The sequence below is a fragment of the Asterias rubens genome, chromosome 21, assembly GCF_902459465.1.
Source record: "Asterias rubens chromosome 21, eAstRub1.3, whole genome shotgun sequence".
NCBI classification, from domain to species: domain Eukaryota; kingdom Metazoa; phylum Echinodermata; class Asteroidea; order Forcipulatida; family Asteriidae; genus Asterias; species Asterias rubens.
Genome location: NC_047082.1, coordinates 6,248,552 through 6,269,237, shown reverse-complemented (window position 1 = coordinate 6,269,237; position 20,686 = coordinate 6,248,552). Strand labels below are relative to the sequence as shown.

The 20,686-nt window shown below is 37.6% G+C and overlaps 1 protein-coding gene across 3 annotated transcripts in view; it reads left to right on the top strand.

Moving 5' to 3' along the window:
• Positions 1-18,939, top strand: part of LOC117304533 (sodium-coupled monocarboxylate transporter 1-like) — a 54,144-nt gene extending 35,205 nt beyond the window's left edge. For 2 of the 3 annotated variants that reach the window (XM_033789051.1, XM_033789050.1), the window contains 14 exons: positions 812-877; positions 1,658-1,709; positions 2,673-2,740; positions 3,594-3,748; positions 4,688-4,828; positions 5,443-5,572; positions 5,979-6,067; positions 6,645-6,757; positions 7,251-7,318; positions 8,501-8,587; positions 9,082-9,290; positions 11,181-11,281; positions 12,183-12,319; positions 17,526-18,939. In XM_033789051.1, the coding sequence (XP_033644942.1) occupies positions 812-877; positions 1,658-1,709; positions 2,673-2,740; positions 3,594-3,748; positions 4,688-4,828; positions 5,443-5,572; positions 5,979-6,067; positions 6,645-6,757; positions 7,251-7,318; positions 8,501-8,587; positions 9,082-9,290; positions 11,181-11,281; positions 12,183-12,319; positions 17,526-17,651 (1,542 nt within the window). In that variant the 3' untranslated portion in view covers positions 17,652-18,939. Of the gene's footprint in view, positions 1-811; positions 878-1,657; positions 1,710-2,672; positions 2,741-3,593; positions 3,749-4,687; positions 4,829-5,442; positions 5,573-5,978; positions 6,068-6,644; positions 6,758-7,250; positions 7,319-8,500; positions 8,588-9,081; positions 9,291-11,180; positions 11,282-12,182; positions 12,320-14,477; positions 14,544-17,525 lie in introns of all 3 variants that reach the window. The other variant, XM_033789052.1, reaches the window with a different exon arrangement.
• Positions 18,940-20,686: the final 1,747 nt, after the last annotated feature.

The following is a 20,686-nucleotide window of genomic DNA, read 5'->3' as shown; positions in this document are numbered from 1 at the left end:
AAAGACTTCTAGATAGAAGTCTTTTAATATTTTAGTGAGAAATTACCTCTTTCTCAAAAACTACGTTACTTCAGAGGGAGTCGTTTCCCACAATGTTTTATACTATCAACAGCTCTCCAATGCTTGTTACCAAGTCAGTTTTAAGTTAATATTTGTTTTGAGTAATTACCAAACGTGTACCTTCCCTTTAAATTATCAATAACATTATAATCAATAACCATAATCAACCTTGTCTGTGAGTGCGCGTGACATTATGACTGATTTTATTAGACAGGTTTGGCTCCTGTTGTTAAGATTCAAAGCATGATTATTGGCCTGATATTTCAACTTTAATAATAACAGAGTCGTTTTTGAAGGCTAAATGACAAAACCCATTCAACTGAAGCAGTCAAATGGAAATAATAGAGACCAGGGAGAGAGAGGCAGAAAACACAATAGATAATAAATGAATCACACAACAAGTTTTCCACCATCAACAACAAGATCATATTATTTTCAATCTTTAACAGTTTCGTCATATTGGTTGTCGGATATTAAAGAAAAAAAATGTTTTACAATATTTGTATGTTTCGTCAAGAATTTCCTATACTGGTTATTTCAACGTGACAAGAAAACAATTCTCATAACGCAGGTCGTAATAATAAAACTAAAGAGACTTTTCAGGGGATACTGTAATATGGAGTTGATAACAAGTAAATATTTCCATCCAGTAGGTATCACACCATGTGTTGAATCGCAATTCTATATAGTTTTTTGCATTGTCCTTCATTTGACATAGCCTACTTTTATATTGTTCAATTCCCATGCACAGTATCTGGAGCTGAGGTTCAATAAGGTCATGCGAATATGTGGTATGCTGACCTTCTTTCTACAAATGGTAAGATCTAGCAGAATTTACCTTAGTTCTTTTCTTGTTTAGCCTACGTACCAAGTATCCATACGTTGTCCCTGAAAAGCTTTCGACGCCATGGAGTCGGCACGTATACCTTTTCAATAAATCCAACACAATAAATCATTTGAATTTTGTGTGTTGACATTGTGTGTATACATTGACTTTCTTTGGAAGTATTGCAAGTTTTCTTGCAAAGGAAATTCTGTTGGTTAATACACTATACACGGCCCTAAAATATTTATGTGGTGTTTTTTTCCTCTCACATCTAAATCTGAAACTTCCTTCCATGAAATTCTTGGTAATGGGAGTTCTTGGTATGACGGCTAGAATAATCAAAATGAAATGCAATGATTAAAAACAGCGACGAAACTAGTGAATCATTTAGGGGTACAATGTGATGATAACAACGTAAAACTCTAGTAGTTTATGTTTGCCTTTCTCTAAACAAGATCACCCTTCAGTGCTCTTGTTATACCATTCACTAGTTTTTCTGAGATAATCTGAAGTGGCTCCCAAAAAGCAATTGTCTGAATGTCTGTGATAAAATGGAACAATAGTTATAAACATTTCACACATTATAGCTGATACAAGTTACATTTGACGATTAATTAGTTTACTAGTCCAGATTTCAAATTTAGGCACCAGGGGTGTGGAGGGGGGGGGGGGCTGTGCTAACATTATATAGCTGATGCAAACACCTGTAATTCGTTACCCATAATATTTACATGAGACTGATAATTACGTGTTCTTCGCCCGTTTCCCCAGGTCATCTACATGGGCATTGTAATCTATGCGCCGGCTCTTGCTTTAAGTGCAGGTAAGACTATTGTATACGAAGTCTTTTTCTTTCCCAATCCGCAGTATTAAAGGTTGACCAACTTTGAACCCGATAATATTAATGAAGTTCGCGGTAAGGTCAGGTTCGATGGTGCAACCAGGCTTTATGAATGTGTTCGGGTATCAGGGTACTTTGGACCTGGACTGTCTGTGGTCGTGGCTTTTTAGTCTTCCCGAAAACCAACATTGTGGCCTGATGAAATAGCGCAGATTAACCTCTGTCATTGGAGACTGCGAGTTAGAGCAAGTTATAGTTAATCTGCGGGTGAATTCTGTGTGGCTGATGCAGAGAAATAATCACGGTCTCAGACTTGAAATCAAGTCTACTTTTGAAATCAAGTCTATTTTGGACCCGGTACCGTTCTCGGTGAAGCCTACTCGAGTAGTATACCAACTCAACTGAAAACAGTGCAATTAGTTAGAAAGGGTATGTCTTTATACCTTGAATTTCTCATTTTGAGAGTTTATAAACTTAAATGCACGTTTTGCAGGGATCAGATTTGTCAGACTTTTTATCTGAATTAAGTCAGTCTGGTGACGAAAATTAGCCGTTACTTTTTCCACAATATAACAATTGATCTACTTTTCAAGTGCTGAGAACACTGTTCCTAAGAGCTCAGTGGAATCTATAACTCAGTAATTTCAACGTTTATCAGCAGAATTTGTATCCTACATGTAGTTTCAGACCTTTTTTTGTGAGCAATTACTCTCATCACTGGTTTTGGGATACTGATGTTTGTTGTCTATTACTCTACATTTATATACGCTAACTACACCTTCGTAATAAGAACATCAAGATTGTATGCAAACATTGAACATTGTCAGACATCAATTTATTATTTTGTATTGCTAGTTTGTTCTCGGAATTATTGTATCTATTTGCTAAAGATTAATTAATTGTATGGACCAAGAACGATAACTGATTATTTTTGCCTTTATACAGTTACTGGGCTGGATCTGTGGGGTTCGGTCATTGCCATTGGACTTGTGTGTACATTTTACACAACAATTGTAAGTTCAGCGACGTTCGCGCTGAATGTCGCACTTTTACCGTGTCGAACTCAAATAACCGGAAAATGGTGATTAAATTCGACGAAAGAGCGACGTTTAGCGCAAACGTTTGTTTTATCTTAGCTCGACTCTGCCCTGCTACACGGTAAATGCATGATGGGGTAACAAACACATAACCGATTGATATTCAACAAGGAATTACAACGATAATTAATTAAATCTACTACTAATTGCACCCTTAGATAAACATACACACGTGATTATAAATACTACTAGATAAACACACAATACAAACAGCCTACAGCCAGAAAAGTTTTTTTTTTACCATTTTGCCGCTACAAAACCAGTATGGGCCCAGGTTTTCTATATAATTTGACCAAATGGTGTGCAGCTACAAAACCAGTATTCGCACAATAGAGGTCGTTTACCAGTTTCCCCAAATAGTTTGCGCTACAAAACCAGTATTGGCCCAATAGGGGTTTTCTACCATTTTGCCAAATTAAATGGTGTCCTGCAAAACAACAAAAAAACGTTTTTGCCCAGAAAAGATTTGCTATATTTGCCGAAATTGTGTGTAGCTACAAGCAAGTATTGGCCCACAAAATGATGTAACGCTACAAAACCCAATGCAGATTTTATTCAATATTGTCAATGGTGTGCCACAAAACCAGTGTTTGACCGGTGCATGTTTATACTATACCATTTTCCCCAAAATGATGCACAACTACAAAGACAGTATCGGCCCGTACTATTAAGGTTTTCCACATTTTGGCCGAAACTTATAAATCCATAACACCGTTCAGCATTTGTTATGATATTTTGTAAAAACTGTTTTAATTTGTCTTGACTGAAGGGTGGAATGAAAGCTGTGTTGTGGACTGATGTGTTTCAAGTAACTATCATGATGAGTGGTTTCCTTGCCCTTATCATTGCTGGCAGCATTCGGGCTGGAGGCATGGGAGAGGTCTGGTCAATAGCCGAGAAAGGAGGACGCATCGACTTCTTTAAGTGAGTAATTTTAACAACAGACACTGGACACCTTTTGATAATTTTCTAAGACAAGTATTCTCACTCGGTGCACCCCACAAAACACATACAGTTACAAACCTGTGAAAATTTGATCTCAATTGCTCATTGAAGTTGCAAGAGATTAATGAAAGAAAAACACCTATGTTGAACTTCTTTGTATGCTTTCAGAAATATAATAAATGGCTTCATGCTGAAGTCTTCTAAACAAATAATTTAGTGAAAAAATACCTCTTTCCAAAAACTACGTTTTACTTCAGCGGGAGCTGTTTCTCACAATGTTTATACTATCAACAGCTCTCGTATGCTCGTTATACCAAGTAAGTTTGTGTGCTAACAATTATTTTGAGTAATTACCACTATAGTGTACAGTACCTTTAATAACTACATTTATTACATAGTTTTCTATAACGACTTGGTATTATGTAAAAGTCTGGTCGACAACTTAAATGAAGGTTTGCTTAAAAATCCGCCTGTAGGTGTTTTACTAATCAAGTTGATGCCGGCCCTTCAAATCACATCACGAGACCGAGTTCCCGATTTGGGCAGTATGCGGATTGGCTCTACATATATGGCTATGGCTGTTGCTAAGTGTGTTGCTAAGAACGTCCTATACCTCAACCCTCAACGCATGATGACGCAGACAGTAGTAGCCACCAATTAGGTCACGGCTATAGTTCGAGTCCTGCACATTATTCAAAGCGCCCACATTTTACCAAACGAATTTCTTATTTGTTTGTAAAATCCATTGTTTTAGAGTTGTGCTGATTTGCCATGAAAATACAACATAATTACAGTTATCCTAATTTTTCTATATTTATATTTACATGCATAATAACTGTTGCTATTTCATGTGAACGAAATTTTGACTCAGTCTGTCATGGTTTTAATGGATTGGTTTAATCATATTTTGTTGTTTAGTTTCGACCCAGATCCTACAGTCCGTCACACCTTCTGGTCTGTAGTGGTTGGTGGCACTTTCACCTGGTCAGCCGTCTATTGTGTCAACCAGGCACAGGTCCAACGCTACTTGACATGCGGCAAAGAACCTGTGGCCCAAGTGTAAGTGTCTTTTCGTATGTTTCAATGGCAGCCAGGGGACAAATGTTCAATGTTGTTTATAAGTATGACATCAAAATCCAAACCAACCGATTGTTTAAACACATTCATAACCATAATACAAACTCATCTTCAAAGCATTTCCCACCCTCATCATTGAGTTCCCCTTTTTTGAAATTCACATGGGCTGTAAGAGGGCGCGTTTGAATACACAGTGTGCTAATAAATGGGGGACTAAATCTCCGTGTGGACAGAATCTCCTACCACGCAGGTTTGAAGTGCAGGCTTTGTCCCCCATTGCAATTAAATAACTTATACATTCTTCAACATTTAAAAGTACTCAGTTACTCAAGAAAAACACTTCTTCTCTGGGAAGAAAAACACAATGCACGTTTAACGGCACATTTAAAAGTTTTAACTGTTAGTTACACGTTTAGTATGGACGGTTACACCTCAGTGGACATTGTACCACCTAATGGTTGAATTAGTAATTTGGTCCTTTTACATAAAATTGTTAGAATTGTCTGCTTATATCAGAAAGTAAACGATTAAAATGGATGTATTAATACCGGATTGAATGTATTACCCACATTAATGTGTTATCTAATTTATTTCAGTGCCCTGTTGCTAGCTGTTATTGGTATGGTGGTAGTAGTTAGCCTTGCATGCTTAGCTGGGCTAGTAATGTATGCTAACTATGCTAACTGTGACCCACTTACACTTACATCTGTGAAGTCAAGCGACCAGGTAATATTTTTTAATTATTGCTTCTTTTCTTTGCTGTTTGTTGATAGTATTTTAGATTGTAGCATTGCATTGTACGTTAATATTGTCAGAACCAGTGTTTTAGCCATGGTGGGCGATGCCAGGCAGGCCTCGCCGTTCGAACTAACAAACTTCGCCCAGTCTTAGCATTCACTCACTGCCCAGCACAGATTTACCCAAGATCGCACTTCAGCAATGATGGCCCCAATATCTTAGAGGACTTTTATTGGACCTTGTTGGACTAATTTGGATTTAGAGCCTGCCACTAAAACTGTAAGCTTCTGGTTGAGATTATGATTTCGGGTACAGCATGCAAAGAGGCAAGTGGTGAGACAATACGTGTAGGCCTACACAGATTAAATGTACTTTTTGATTAACAACACTGCAGTTGATTCCCTACTTTCTGATGGACCTATTTCACACCAGCCCTGGTCTACCAGGTCTATTGGTTTCTGCTGTCTTCAGTGCTGCTCTTAGGTACGTACGCAAACACGCTTACATTTTTGTCAAATTTTCATATCACTGATTCAGTTACACATTGCTGAGCCTTCCAATTGGCCAATGTGAAGTTGCAGAATATAGACCTAAATGCCACAATATGAGCGTATTATGAAAGTGACATTTTGTAGCGATTTGGGAGTCTGTGAATGCACCGTGATAGCTATATCACTCAGAGATATAAAGTACCAAAGTTATTAACAGGCAGTGCCATATAGCAATATATATTATAATAATGTCGGGCACTGACAGATAGCATTGAAAGATGTGGTGCCCAATTTCAGGCCTTGACGGCTACACTCATAGTATAGTTCCACTGTCGGGAACTAACAGTTAGCACTCGGAGATAGTACCACTCAAACCTAGTGCCAATATCTGGCACTCAGATATTGGTTCTAACAAGAGGAAAATACTCACCCGGGAGTCGGAGATGTAGAGCCACGAACTGACAGGTAGCATTCTAAAATAAAAGTTAACGGACACAGACAGCTAGCAATCAATAACTTTCTGTTTTGAGGCACTGTAAATTCCTGTTTTTCTCTTCCTTTTTTTAAAGTACGGTATCGTCTGGATTGAACTCCTTAGCAGCAGTAACTGGTGAAGATATCGTCAAGACTATCTGGCCAGACATGGACGAGCTCAAATACACCAAAGTCACAAAGTGCTTGGGTAAACGACCACTGTATTTAAGTTTGTGTTTTCTAATACGTTGCGTGTGGTAGGGTTACTATTGCTGTCATTTGTTTTATCTTCAGGAATATTTCATTATGTCTGTCATTTAAAGCTGAAGTACATTCGTGCAAAAAAAAGTTTTACAAATCAGTGTTATTGTTGAAAAAAATAACGGTTTTCCAGATTTGCATACCTGGTTTATTAAATTACGTCAATCATTGTCAAAAAATCCCCTCTCCTACATTGGGCAACATTAGTTTGGAACTCGCTAGACAGAAACTCTATTTTCTAAAACGGTGAAAACATGCCTCAAATCCCGTATGAAAACATACTAGTTTAAATTTGTTCACTGGTAGTTGTTATGTTGGGATACATAAACTAATGTGACTTGAGAGGGATTTTTTTGCATTACCTTTTTATATGTGTCTTTTAGCACTGCATCTACACTTATTTATAACAAAACAATTGTTTTTCTATCTTTGCTGTACAGCTGCTACTTATGGAATTCTGTGTATTGGAATGGCATTTGTGGCATCATTTCTTGGTGATGTTCTCCAGGTAACAATAATGCAAACATCAGTTATTAAAAACCTCTGCTCATTGTATGCTGCGTTGAAATCCACTGTGTAATCAGCCTTTTCAAAGAGGGTTGGTGTACATCTGCATCAGTGTGTCTCAACTCCTCTTGTTAAGTCTGTTATGCAAGCATAATATTCTTCCTATTGTTATTGCCTTTGGAAAATATCACGAAAATGGTGATTAAATAGCGTTAAAACATATAACTCGATGCAACATATGAACGAGTAGGTCAGCCAATTTGCTTAAAGCCATTATACACTTTCGGTACAGAAACAAAATTAAAAGTTCACAGATTTACAAATAACTTACAGGGTTTACAGAAGGTAATTGTAAAGACTTATCTTGAAATATTATTCCATGAAATGCTTTACTTTTTGATAAAACATTAAAACAACAAATTAAATTCTTGATAGCGAGAATTACGGATTTATTTTAAACACACGCCCATGACACGGCGAAACATGGGGAACCGTAAACAAGTGTGGGTTTTCCCGTTATTTTCTCCCGACTCCGATGACCGATTGAGCCTAAATTTTCACAGGTTTGTTATTTTATATATAAGTTGTGGTACACGAAGTGTGCGCCTTCGCCAATACTGTTTACCGAAAGTGTCCAACGGCTTTAACAATTAGTTTCCTACTTTTCCCCGAGATGTAGTTATCATGAGTGACTAATGGGGCACCGTTAATCACACACGCAGGGTAGGATTCACACATACTTCCATTGAAAGTCGGAACCAAGTATCAGGATTAATTGTAACACCGTACTAAGTAAGTTATGAGGTTAATAAAGAAAACAATCTTATTTCAATGACGTTTCCCAGAAAGAGGAGGACCCTTCCCGGAAATGCCTTGCTTTAAAGAACAATGAAAACATGTCTGAATGCACCCTGACAATCCCAATTGCATAGCACCGACTGTAACATGACTATGCATAACTTTCCCGGTGTTAAATCGGTTTGCTGCGTTACGCCTTAAACCCTATTAATTGTGTCCCTTACAATAATTGTGCATAAAACACATTGGGATTGGTTAATGATAACTAATTAAGATACCACTTTTGGTGATGGAACACAAATTAATTAATAAGAAATACATACAATTGTAAACGTCATTTGAGCCAGTTAATATGTTTTAATTTGTTTTCTAATTGTGTTTGTAGGCAGCTCTGAGCATCTTTGGAATGATTGGCGGACCTTTACTTGGACTCTTTAGCTTAGGAATATTCTTCCCTTGGGCCAATTCAAAGGTAACATTTTAGATTTTGGAAAGCAATAATATATATGTATTTGTATTTTTTTAACGAACTATTTTTACTTGTAAATGAACTTTTTCGGCCTGCTTGGCCGCCAGTGCAGTTAATAAACAAACCATAATTAATAATTGATAACTTTAGTGTTATGCGGATTTAGGACTAGGCGTAGTGAGTAATAAATAACAATGAATCATTATTGTATAGCGCATAAGACATGGTAATAAAACATATCCCACATGCCGTCATTTGAGGTGGGCGCCCTTGGATAAAGGTCAAACGAAGGTTGCTATTTGTTTCATCATCTTTTAATCGTAATGACGGCTATGCAATAGTAACATTGGGTTATTATTAAACAATGTAAATAATAAGGCATTTCCCTTTGTAATGCAAACACATTTCCCTTTGTAATGCAAACAAATTTCCCTTTGTAATGCAAACACATTTCCCTTTGTGATGCAAACACATTTCCCTTTGTAATGCAAACATAGGGTGCTTTATTTGGACTGATCTGTGGGTTGGCACTGTCCTTCTGGATTGGGATAGGTGCACAAGTATACAAACCGTTTGTGCCCACGCCCGGTCTGAACGCCGACAATTGCACTGCTTTAAATGACACCATGATGACCACTGAGGACATGATGACCTCTCAGACCATGATGATGATGACGTCATCGCTAGCTCCCACAGTAGAAGAGAGGTACATTGGCAAATAGAATGTGTGTAGCTTATATTGCTTGTATTTGCCCAGATACACTACAGTAGGGGGGCCAATGTACAATTTTTAGGTCCCGTGGAAACTTAATGTTAATTTATGGCAACCATTATAAATGCATTCATATGAGTCCCTAGAACAATAAAAATGATGTTGCAATTTTTTCTATTGACCTTTAGTGACCTTGACCCGAGGTCAAAGGTCATGCATCATTTTCACCTAAAAATCACCTAGGGCGGTTCGATGTCCATGTAATGTCGATGTGTATGTAAATACAGTTACATTTTATATTTGTTATCATGAATATGCTCACAACTAACTATAAATATGCTCAATTGCCTTGAAACTGTTTGAAAACCTGTCCAAAAAGGAGATTTTTAGGTGAAAATTATGCATGACCTTTGACCTCAGGTCAAGGTCACTAAAGGTCAATAGAAAAAATTGCAACATCATTTTTATTGTTAAAGGGACTCTTGAGAATGCATTTATAATGGTTGCCATAAATTAACATGTAATTTCCATGGGAGTACTTTGCCCCCCCCCCACTACTAGGAACCGTGGCAGGTTTAGAGAGATAGACAGAAGCTCCGCCCCTAACACTTCCCCTCAATTAATTTATTGAAACCATAAGAAAGAATTTATGCAGATCCCTAAACATCTTGCAGAATGAGTGTAATGACTAAAATGCACTATTGAGAAAGATTTATACTGATGAATGGTTATGGTCTGTTTCATCTCTTACTTTATCGATCGACTCGAAAGACCTATTGATCGATTCAAAAGAACGGTCGATTGATGCAAAACACCGATCGGTGTTGATCGGAATTTATAACTTTTTGGCCTGTCATATATTATTTATTATGAGATCTGAAGCTGAAGCGTATAACCATGGAGGAAGAAAGAGAAGGAGCTCGAACGACCCGCAAAACCGCAAAGTAACAATGCCCCTGTCTGACCAGTGGAAAAAGATAGGAGACCTCCAGCTGGACGGCCGATTAACGAGCGTGATTAGATCTCTTCGTACAGAACCCGTGGTACCGCCACTCTGCACCGTTGATTCGTGTAAAGTTGAATCATTGGAGACAAGAATTGTGAATTCACAAGTTTTCATTAACCGTTTGTGGTGTTTACATGGAAATATCATAGAATATTTTTATATTTTGTGCACTTTTCCGATCACTAGCGGTGGATCAAAATTTGGGTATAAGCACACGAGGGTGGTTGGTATTCAATTGTGTTCATCTTTTAGGTAGCGTCCAAAAATGTTATCGCGTCTCAAAAATGTTATCGCGTCTCAAAAAAAAAGTATTTTTTCCTTTATTATATCCATACGACATACGACGCCATAGTTTGGTGAAGAACCAAGTGCGCACGCGCAAACTCACACATGCCAGGTCGCCCATTGTTTGTGTAAGGTATGTGTGATTACGGTGGGTGATTACGAGGTGTCGTTAAACGACCGCGGTACCACGGGTTCGACTTTTGAAGTCCCTTCGTTTGAACTCCTTCTCCTCCTTCCTCCATGGTATAACTGACGGTTCTAACCCGATGCATTTTAACTTAAAAACATTAAACGAAATTGACATCCCGCTGTAATTCTCTAGAACGGAGTGGTACCTGGTACAAAATCACATGGTTTCGGCAAAGTTTCATGCAGATTTGTGCATACATTAGTTTCATAACTAAAACTTGAAGCTCACTGACTAATATTACTGGCTGGAGTACTGTCAATCATGATAGTATATTTTCATAGATCATTACCTGCTTTCGGAAAAGCATAACTTCAGTGTCTCAACAAAGTAGCAACGTCATAACACTTAATATTTATTTGTTGCATTTTATTTTGTGTTTGTTTGTTCATGAATCTGCATATAGGCCAGCCATCGCTGCGTTGTATTCCGTGTCATATGCGTGGTATAGTGCCATCGCATGGCTGACTGTCATTATTACCGGCCTGATTGGCAGCTTTGCAACCGGTAAGCAAAACGTGTCTTCCTGTTCCCTTCACGCTTACATCAAAGTTGTTAATTCCTCTATCAGACAACGTGGCGAGGCGATTTCACAACCCCTCAATTGTTATGCAATTAATATATACAAATATAAATATATATTAATGAGTATGGTAGATGGTCTCAGCTTTTGGTCCAAACCGGACCTTCTTCAGAGGCATAAAACAAGTACAAACAAATACATATCCATTATTAGAACAACAATTGGAAAGGGATTAAGGGAAGGATCAAGAAAAACAAAAACGGAAAAATTATAGCCAATCAAAGTTTCTATTTGAGAAACAATTGGTGGCTATGAACCAATGGGAGTAAAGTGGTGAGGACAAAGGATGTTCAGTATGAAAGAAAGGATACTCAACCTAAAAAAGTGGTAAATTCATTGTATGTAACAATGCATTATAAAAACAATGAATATTTCCTAGCTACGCAAAGGACGGGTTACAAAATGAACGGGTGGAAAAAAAAAAAAAAAACTACATGTATTGCGTTACCTCAAAATACTATTACATTTTAGCTCCCCCGGGATTTGATTATATTTCTTCAAAATAATTTCATTACTTCAAGTCACTAACCTCATACTTGTTTTGCTGTTTTTGAAAATATTATTTTCGTTCTTAATATTATTCGTCTTATTATTTTTTTTATAAAATAACTGGATTGGAGGAAACGACATATCTCTTGTTTTAGACTTGGTTCAAAGTCTTTGACCGTGGCTGTTTAGTCGCCCTGATAACCGCTACAAACAGCGCCCCTGGTATAGTTACAAGGGGCAAGGTAAAAGCTAATACAATCATACTACTAAGTGTTTAACAGTATGTTGTGTTGCTGCAATGATGACAACTTTTGATTGATTATTTTATTTATGCAGGTTATACCAAACCATCAGAGGTTGACCCCCGTCTGATATGTCCAGTGGTCGATGCCATGTATTGCTGCCTGCCTGAAAAGTGGAAGGCTCCACTTCGATGTGGGGTAGAGAAGCTCCAACCGGATGATGATACTAAGGTATTCCATAATATTTCTCTGTTTAATATCCCTCTACATGTCAACAAACTTGATCACGTACAAAAATATAACTACTTAAAAAAGAACATTATGGGAGCTGAGAAACATCCTCTGAAAACATCCAAACCAAAAGCTACAATACTGACAATTTGTCCTGCTATGACTTATATTATATTGTAAATTCGGCTGAGATCACTTATGAGATCTGCTAAAACAAAAGGCACACTACAGAATGGTTCTATACCGAAGCCATCTTTGGCGGGTTCCCAGTAACTTAAAAACAAAAGAGAGTTTAAATTGCCAGTTTTTAAAAGACAACAGGCTGCTCTGCCTTTTAATCTTATTTTTAATCTGCAAAGCGTGCTCTTGACAATGAAACAAATGCTCTTAAAATAAAATAACAGTTGCACTAATATTCCTTCTTTGTATGTAGCAGTCATTTAGAGATCACCAACACATGGTGTTACCGCAAACCTTTAGTATATCGTATTTCCACCATGCAAAGTTTCAAATCCTACTATAATAGTAGTAATTTTGTTTTGTATTCATGCCTTATTATTACATATAACCACAGCATGCTTTGCGTGCCATCAATCCATTCATAAGAGTCATTAAGCTATACAAGTACTCATTACTGGCTGAAATGCTTAAAGCTGCTCGAATATGACTATCACCACCTGCTCTACTAGACAGTGACATAGAAAAGGGGTGTCTGGTAAATAATTCAATATTAAAGGGTGAAGACGCAATTTAATGCCCAAGGCGTTTTTATTTAAAAGGTGTTCAATCGTTCACTTTTTTCAATTTATTTTCAATTTAATGTTTATCTTTTTCAATTGAGCATTGTTTTGAATGATGTGTTTGTACAAGGAAACATAATCAAAAACTGAATGCATTTCATTTATTACAAGCTGTATCAGGTCTTTGATTAAACACATGTTCACCGTGTGGAATCATACTTGGCTAAATTGCTGCTCATGTTTGTATCATGCATGCTGTGTTTATTTTATTTTTTGTCAGCATGAAACTTGTTGACATTTGTTGTTGTTGTTGCAGGCAGTGGACACTATTGGTAATTACTTAAAATATTGATTAGCATAAAACCTTACTTGGTAACAAGTAAGGGTTAGAGGTTGACAGTATACAAATATTGAGTGGCTCAGAGTGGAATGGGAGGAATATTATCGCAAGGTAAAATTTGACTGTTCCGTTTCACGAGACGAAGCTGAGTGAAATGGAACAGTACAAATTTTACCGAGCGATATTATTCCTTCCATTCCACGTATTAAAGCCACTCAATATTTGTTTTATATAACTGACATATAGATCCTTGTCATTTGATGTATTTTAAAAGTATAATATTATGAAAAATCACACAAATCACTGACAACCAAAAATCATACAGCATCGCGTAGCGGCAACAATGCACAAATCGGATCACAACCTTTTGCACAGGTGCTCCTTTGTTTTAGCAGCGGCGTGGCGGCGCTGTACTGCTCAAACACATTGGGAACAAGGATGATCCTAACTGTTGAATGGGAAATGCTATTCCCCATGGGCGAATAGGTCTTTTTGATCGCCGGTGCGGATGGGAGTAAGTTCCACCAATCAAATGACAAGGATCTGTATGTCAGTTATATAATATAAAACATAGTGAGAAACGGCTCCCGCTGAAGTGGAGTAGTTTTCGAGAAAGAAGTAATTTTCCACGCATTTGATTTCGAGACCTCTGATTTAGAATTTGAGGTCTCGAAATCAACCATCTAAACGCAACCATCTAAAGAATCCCAACCGAGTAACATGCCTGTGATATTTGTTCACAGGACTCTTGAAAGTACTGAGTATACAGCGCTAACACACATCGGTGTATGGGTAAAAAAAAACAAAAAAACAATTAACATCTAAAAGCACACAACTTTGTGTGACAAGGGTGCAACTTTGACGACCGATTGAACTCAAATGTTCACAGGTTTGTTATTTTATGCATAATATTGAGATACACCAAGTGTGAAGACTAGTCTTTGACAATTACCAATAGTGTCCAGTGCCTTTAAGTATTCTTGCTTTTCATTCTTGAAATAACTGTTTGCTCCCTTGTTGACTTTTTTTTCGAAGTCTTGCTGAATAAACATTGTACGTTCAAATTTGCTCCTTATAGTTAGACGGTTATAAACTGGGCCCAGTGTCTGAAGATCCTGACTTTGAACGGGCCGATTGAGTTATTGTAAGTTGATCTATATCTCTGCCCATACCAACCAACCCGTTGTTAGACAGTTCAAGGTGACAAAGTATCAACATTCACTCTAACTTGACTCACAAGTTATAACCACAACTTATATATTAGCTATCAACTCCATGCACTAAATGCGGAAATAACATACACAGCGCTGGGAGCGGTGTCGTTAATTTCAGGACAATTCTTGAACATTCGAAAGTAAATCATTTGGTTATCGTTGCATACTTGAAATATGAAATAAGCCACAGAAACAGTTACCTTTACTTTGTGCAATTATATGGAAAACATGTCTCATCTCATTGCAAATATTCCTCAAAGGAAAACACCAAACAGGAAATTGTGTTTCAGTATAAATAATAGAAATTCAACAAGCGATGCCTTTACATTAGTTCCACCACGTAGCAAAGAGTGGTACTTTTGAACATGGTGTTCACAACTATCGTTGCGGAGACGATTACGAAGTACTCGCCTGTAGTGTTAGTACATTGCTACGGCTATGCGGTGCATTTTCGTAATCGTTGATATTATTTTGTGTTTGATGGCATTTTTTACAGGTTTAGAGCTTGTGGTTTTTGGTTCCAGTGTGTATCACCATTCCCCCGATTATGATGTACAATAGACTTACTGCGCGGCCGAATAGGAGCGATTGCAGGGTCACTTATTAAAAGCGAGATATCATGTACCAGTACCTTTGAGAATTAAGGATAAAACTGTGTAATGTATCCCTTTAGATTGGACAGTACCGGCTCTGTGAAAATATTACTCAATATTACGAAGCTTTCCTCTGCCCCATGCCTCCACAATCCAAAAAGAAAATAAAGAGACTATCAATTTCGAAGTACCGTTCACTGCTAATAGAAGCTGTTAAACTCAGATCAGTCTCTGTCAGGTTTTATTAGCTTACCTTTAACAGTTACCGGCCTGCCACCTGTCCACACTAAACGTTTGCTATCTAAATCTACTCTGCAATGGTTTGAAGCTAATAACTTTTATTTAAGATCAATTATCGACATCAAATGTTGTTATTGTTTGACCATGTGGACCCCTGATGTCTCAACCTTTCAAAGCAAAGTGCTCAATTCTTTTTGTATTTTTCTTCTAAATTGTGATTTGTAGGCCCTATAAATCGTACAAAAAGTGGGACCTACTTATGATGTTCTCTAAATTATAGATATTTGGTCCTACTTATGTTTCACAGTAGAGTACATATTTCTGTGCATCACTTTCCTTCCAGCTTGCAACTTGTCATTTACACTTCTGCACCCAATACTCTTGCTTTACTCGCCTATTTATTGCACATTATGTGATATAATAACCACTAACAATGAAAACCGTTCATATCATTATATCAGACTCATTCTAATTGGTAGTATTTCATAACTCTACCTTACACTAACACAATTGAAACTCGTTGAGCTGAAAGGCGAGTCTGTATACTGTATGCGCTATTTCATTTGCAGATTGCGTTTAGTATTGAGTGTGAGAAGAAGGTTACTAGACATTTTCGCAAACATTGATTGCGAAACCTGGTCTATGCTGGTCTAGGTATCGATCAAACATCGCTAGCTAGAGCAGCATGCACCTAAATCCAAGCCTATAAATCACGTGCGTTCCGCCGAGTATTGTGGTAAAGTCTGTACGCATGGTTCCAAAAGCGAGCATCAGACTCAATTTAAATGGGAAACTTTAGACTATCTGCCAATCACCAAGAGAGGGCGCTCTTCACAGGTAATGTCAACATATTAGGAATAGGATAAGCATGAGTGACGGTCACTGACAGCAAATACCTTGTGTTTTGTGTGTTTTTTATTTTGAATTTAGATTTAGCCAAACTGTATTTTGTTTTTCATAACACAATGCCAGCAGTATAAACCAAATTGTTCTGGAACAGGACGTACTGGACACGAGTTCCCCAAGAATAACAAGCGGCGTGCATGAGTTTTTGGGAGTGTTTCTTCTAGGGACTAGGGTAATTAGCAAAAATTCCAAAATGCTGACCTATACCAAAAATTGAGAAGAAATCTGAAGTTTAGTTGTATGACAATGTATCTGATTTAATTTTCAAGAAGCTGAGAGACTTCTAAATATTTTTTGAGTATTTTTGAATGTTTAGCATTTACCATTGTTTGCTGTAGGAGTTGTGCACCCTTACCTGGTAGGTCTGCTGCCCTCTAGTGGCAGAGCCTTCAAAAAGCCTCCCATTGAGCTCGTCTTTTAATGGAAACTTGTTAAACAACTGTGGGATCAAAAACACAACAAGTCTGTTGCCTCGATTTATTATTAATTCCCTCGAATAATGTGTGTGTACATGTTATTTGTTTAACGAAGGGAAGTGTATGACACGGGGGTTGTTCCGTGGCGGCCAATCGGAACAGTATTTTTCTTGTTCACTGAAAACGAATGATCGTGACTAGTTGTAACATCATGGTCCAATTTTACGTAGGCAGAAAACATTGCTACAGGTCAATTCACAACTTAGCAAACATGAGCAAGATACCATCTTTTGTGCGTAAATTTGGCCCTAGTTTGTACACCGATCACGTTCGTTTTCGTTGTAAAAGACAGTACTTATGGACTCAAGCCTGGTCCGTACTTCCTGCGATTGCGAAGCAAATTTTGACGTCACAAGATCTCATGTATCAATTCGCAACAGTTGAACAATAACAGCCGTGGAAGTGATTTCTAAAATCGCTTGGCATTCTCATTCCAAGGAAATATGAACCAGGCTTTATGCGTTTGTAAAATGTATCGTCTTATAATCATCACGAATAAGAAAGATCAACTAGTATAGTGAATCATGTGCGCACGTGTCAAAAAATAGTAGTGCTTAAAGATTCTGTTGTCCGTTAACTGGGCCATTGGACAAGTGAGGTTCAACCATTATTGGATTGTAGTGATTCCACTCCGAGATCCCATTGCAACATGTATAACGTATGATTGACGTATGTGTTTTTGTTTTGCTTTGATCAGGAGGGAGTTAAAGTCGTCAATGCTGAGAATGGGTTGGAGTTTAAAGCAGGGAGTGAGGTAAACCCGAACACTCAATACATGCAACCGCCGTATCCAACGGAAAAAGAGTACAACACCAAGTTGTAAACATCAGGTCGAACAAGATATTGATGATGTTTTGTGCATTGCACAACATACATATTGGTGGTTGGGCTACTTCATCAGATAAGAAAGTCCTGTAGTTTTAGTAACTATATATGCTTCTATCCGTTTATGTTTTTGAATTGTATTATGGGAAGAGGTGGTAGGTAAGCATAATTATGACAACATAAGTCAGAGTTACTGTTTTGTTACCAGGGAAAGCATCTTAAAATTGGGATTTCTTTTATTAAAATATTGGACGAAAATTGTGTGAAACTTCCGGCGAAGCTTTTGATATACCTGCGTTGGTTCTATTTCAACAATAACAAGGAACCGATTCCACCCTGTATTTAATGGCGAATCGGTCTTTTAAGGTTGAGTATTATGTACTTAAACTATTTTTCATTCAAATAGTGGTATTGTGTCGCGTTCTACCCGGACCCGCTCCCCATGTTATTCAGCCTCGTTCGCATGGGTTGATCGATCTCGCCCAAGGATGCGTTGGAATAAGTTCATTAGTTTGCCATAATCTGGCACATTTTTTAACTAGGCTCTATCGACCACTAAGCATGTTAACCGAGTCGTCACTAGTCATCACGAGTAAAAGAATAGCACTGGACCCCTCTAATTAAAATTTGATCGGGTGATATGTAAAACTGAATGCAGTTTCTGGTGACCAAGTAAAATTGAGATTAATTTAAAATGGAATCGCGTGTACGGCACCTACATGTAGCCCGAGCCCTAAATGTAGCCTGACCTAAATGTAGCCCAAACATGTACCTAGATGTAACCCGGACCTAAATGTAGCTTCAAACATGTCATGTACCTACATTTAGGGCTCGGGCTACATTTAGGTGCCGCACAATCGCATCAGGATTCTTGAAATTTGACACGTAGGTGTGTAAAAGCATTTTGAGCCCAATTTTATGAAGTCTGTGAGCACAAACCGTGCTTAGCACATAAATGCATTGCTTTCAGAAATGGGTTACCAGTCAAACTTGCATTAAAATAACATTATTGTGATAGTTATGCTTGATAGTTTTATGATTGGCCCTGCAAGCATTTAAAATATTGTTAACTAAGTGTTGTTCAGAGTATAATACTACTTTTGATGAGACAATCGGCGCTGTTTTTCAGAACATCCTTTTCCAGGGGTCAGGGACAAGATGAATAATTAGGAAAGCGACGTCACAAAACGATGGCGACGTGCTGCAACGATGTGATAGTTCAACAATTACTAGAATCAGCTCAAAAAAGAAGAAAGAAAATTAATGCAGTATAGACTTAGCTCAAATGAGAAATGATATGTTGTGATTCACAGAATAATAAGACCAACAAAAATGGTGACGTTGTAATTTCCGCTGTTCCACACAGTTCACACATTTTACACAAGAGGGCGCCCTGGTCGTTCTTTCATTAGCCCTTGCCAGGTCTGACTCGCGTGTCTTTGACTAGAGCAACACCAAGTAAGTTGAGTAACACCCCAATTCTTAATTATGACAAATGTTGCCGTTAAGCTTAACCTGTACTCGTGTAAGAAACTCCTATTGGCAAAGTGCACTTACTGCACATGCAGTACTACGTAACTTAATTTCAAACATTATATATATTATATTTTTGTTTTATGTTGTGTGGATTTTCGTTTTGGTGTGGGTTTTTGTTTAAAGGCAGTGGACACTATTGGTAATTACTCAAAACAATTATTAGCACAAAACCTTATCTTGGTAACGAGTAATGGGGAGAGGTTGATGGTATAAAACATTGTGAGAAACGGCTCCCTCTGAAGTGACGTAGTTTTTGAGAAAGAAGTAATTTTCATCGAATTTGATTTCGAGACCTCAGATTTAGAATTTGAGGTCTCGAAATCAAGCATCTGAAAGCGCACAACTCCGTGTTTTTTTCTTTCATTATTATCTATCAACTTTGATGACCAATTGAGCTCAGATTTTCACAGGTTTGTTATTTTATGCATATGTTGAGATACAGCCAATGAGAAGACTGTTCTTTGACAATTACCAATAGTGTCCATTGTCTTTAACTAGTAACAGTTTTAACTTTTTTATTTTAACTTGTAAATGATGTGTGTTTGTTTTAGTATGTTCACTATATCTTAATCGAACTAAATCTGTATTTGACGTACGTTTTTAATTGCCCAACACTTGTGACTCATCCTTTTAATTAACTTGAGATTGCTTTGTTATTCTTCGAAGAGACATAGTATAATACCCTTTCAGTTTGAAGTGATTTTTCTTCTATAGGCGATGTTTTTAATTGTGTTTGTATAAATAAACTTACATGTTCGTGTATCAAGTAATATTATCTTATATACCGCACACGCAGACTCTTGGTATTTGATTGGCGGATTCACGTCACATGGAGCCCTTTCCCCACCGTCTTTTCCAGCGCTGTGCAGCGAACACTTCGAGCCGTCGTGCTTCGAGAATCCGGAATACACGATACATTTTGACATGAAGAGAAAAGTTTTTTTCCAGCAAGTTGGAAGTCGAAGAAGCTACCTGAAAGACGTGACAAACCTAAATGAGCATTTGCTTAACGTGAACAAAATCGGGTATTGTTTCAACTTTGAGGGCATGTTTTTAGCTTGGGCCAAGCGTCACTATGTTGTGTTTGCACTGCATGTGAATCACTGTGCATGGTAATCCGAGTGGACCGTCCGCACAGCAGCCATACAGTGCGTGCAGTCTGCTCCGTGACCGTAGTTATGTACGTAAGCATCATACCCAACCGGTATACAGACTAATTGTACGGGGACAGACTACACATTTTCTCTTCAAATATCGCGCCTCGAATGACGTCACAAACAGCGCCCTCTCGGGTCGGGTCTACTTTTAAATTTGTAAATAATTAATGAAAACTCATTTTTTAGAACCTTAGTTAATTTTTAATTCATATTCCACTCATCAAAACACATAATTTTAGTGACAAAGCTTTACTTTGACAAAATACCACTTCCTGGTGACTTTAAAACAACAATTCAGTGCATTTGGTGTGAGTATTGTCACAATCATAATCAGACGGTA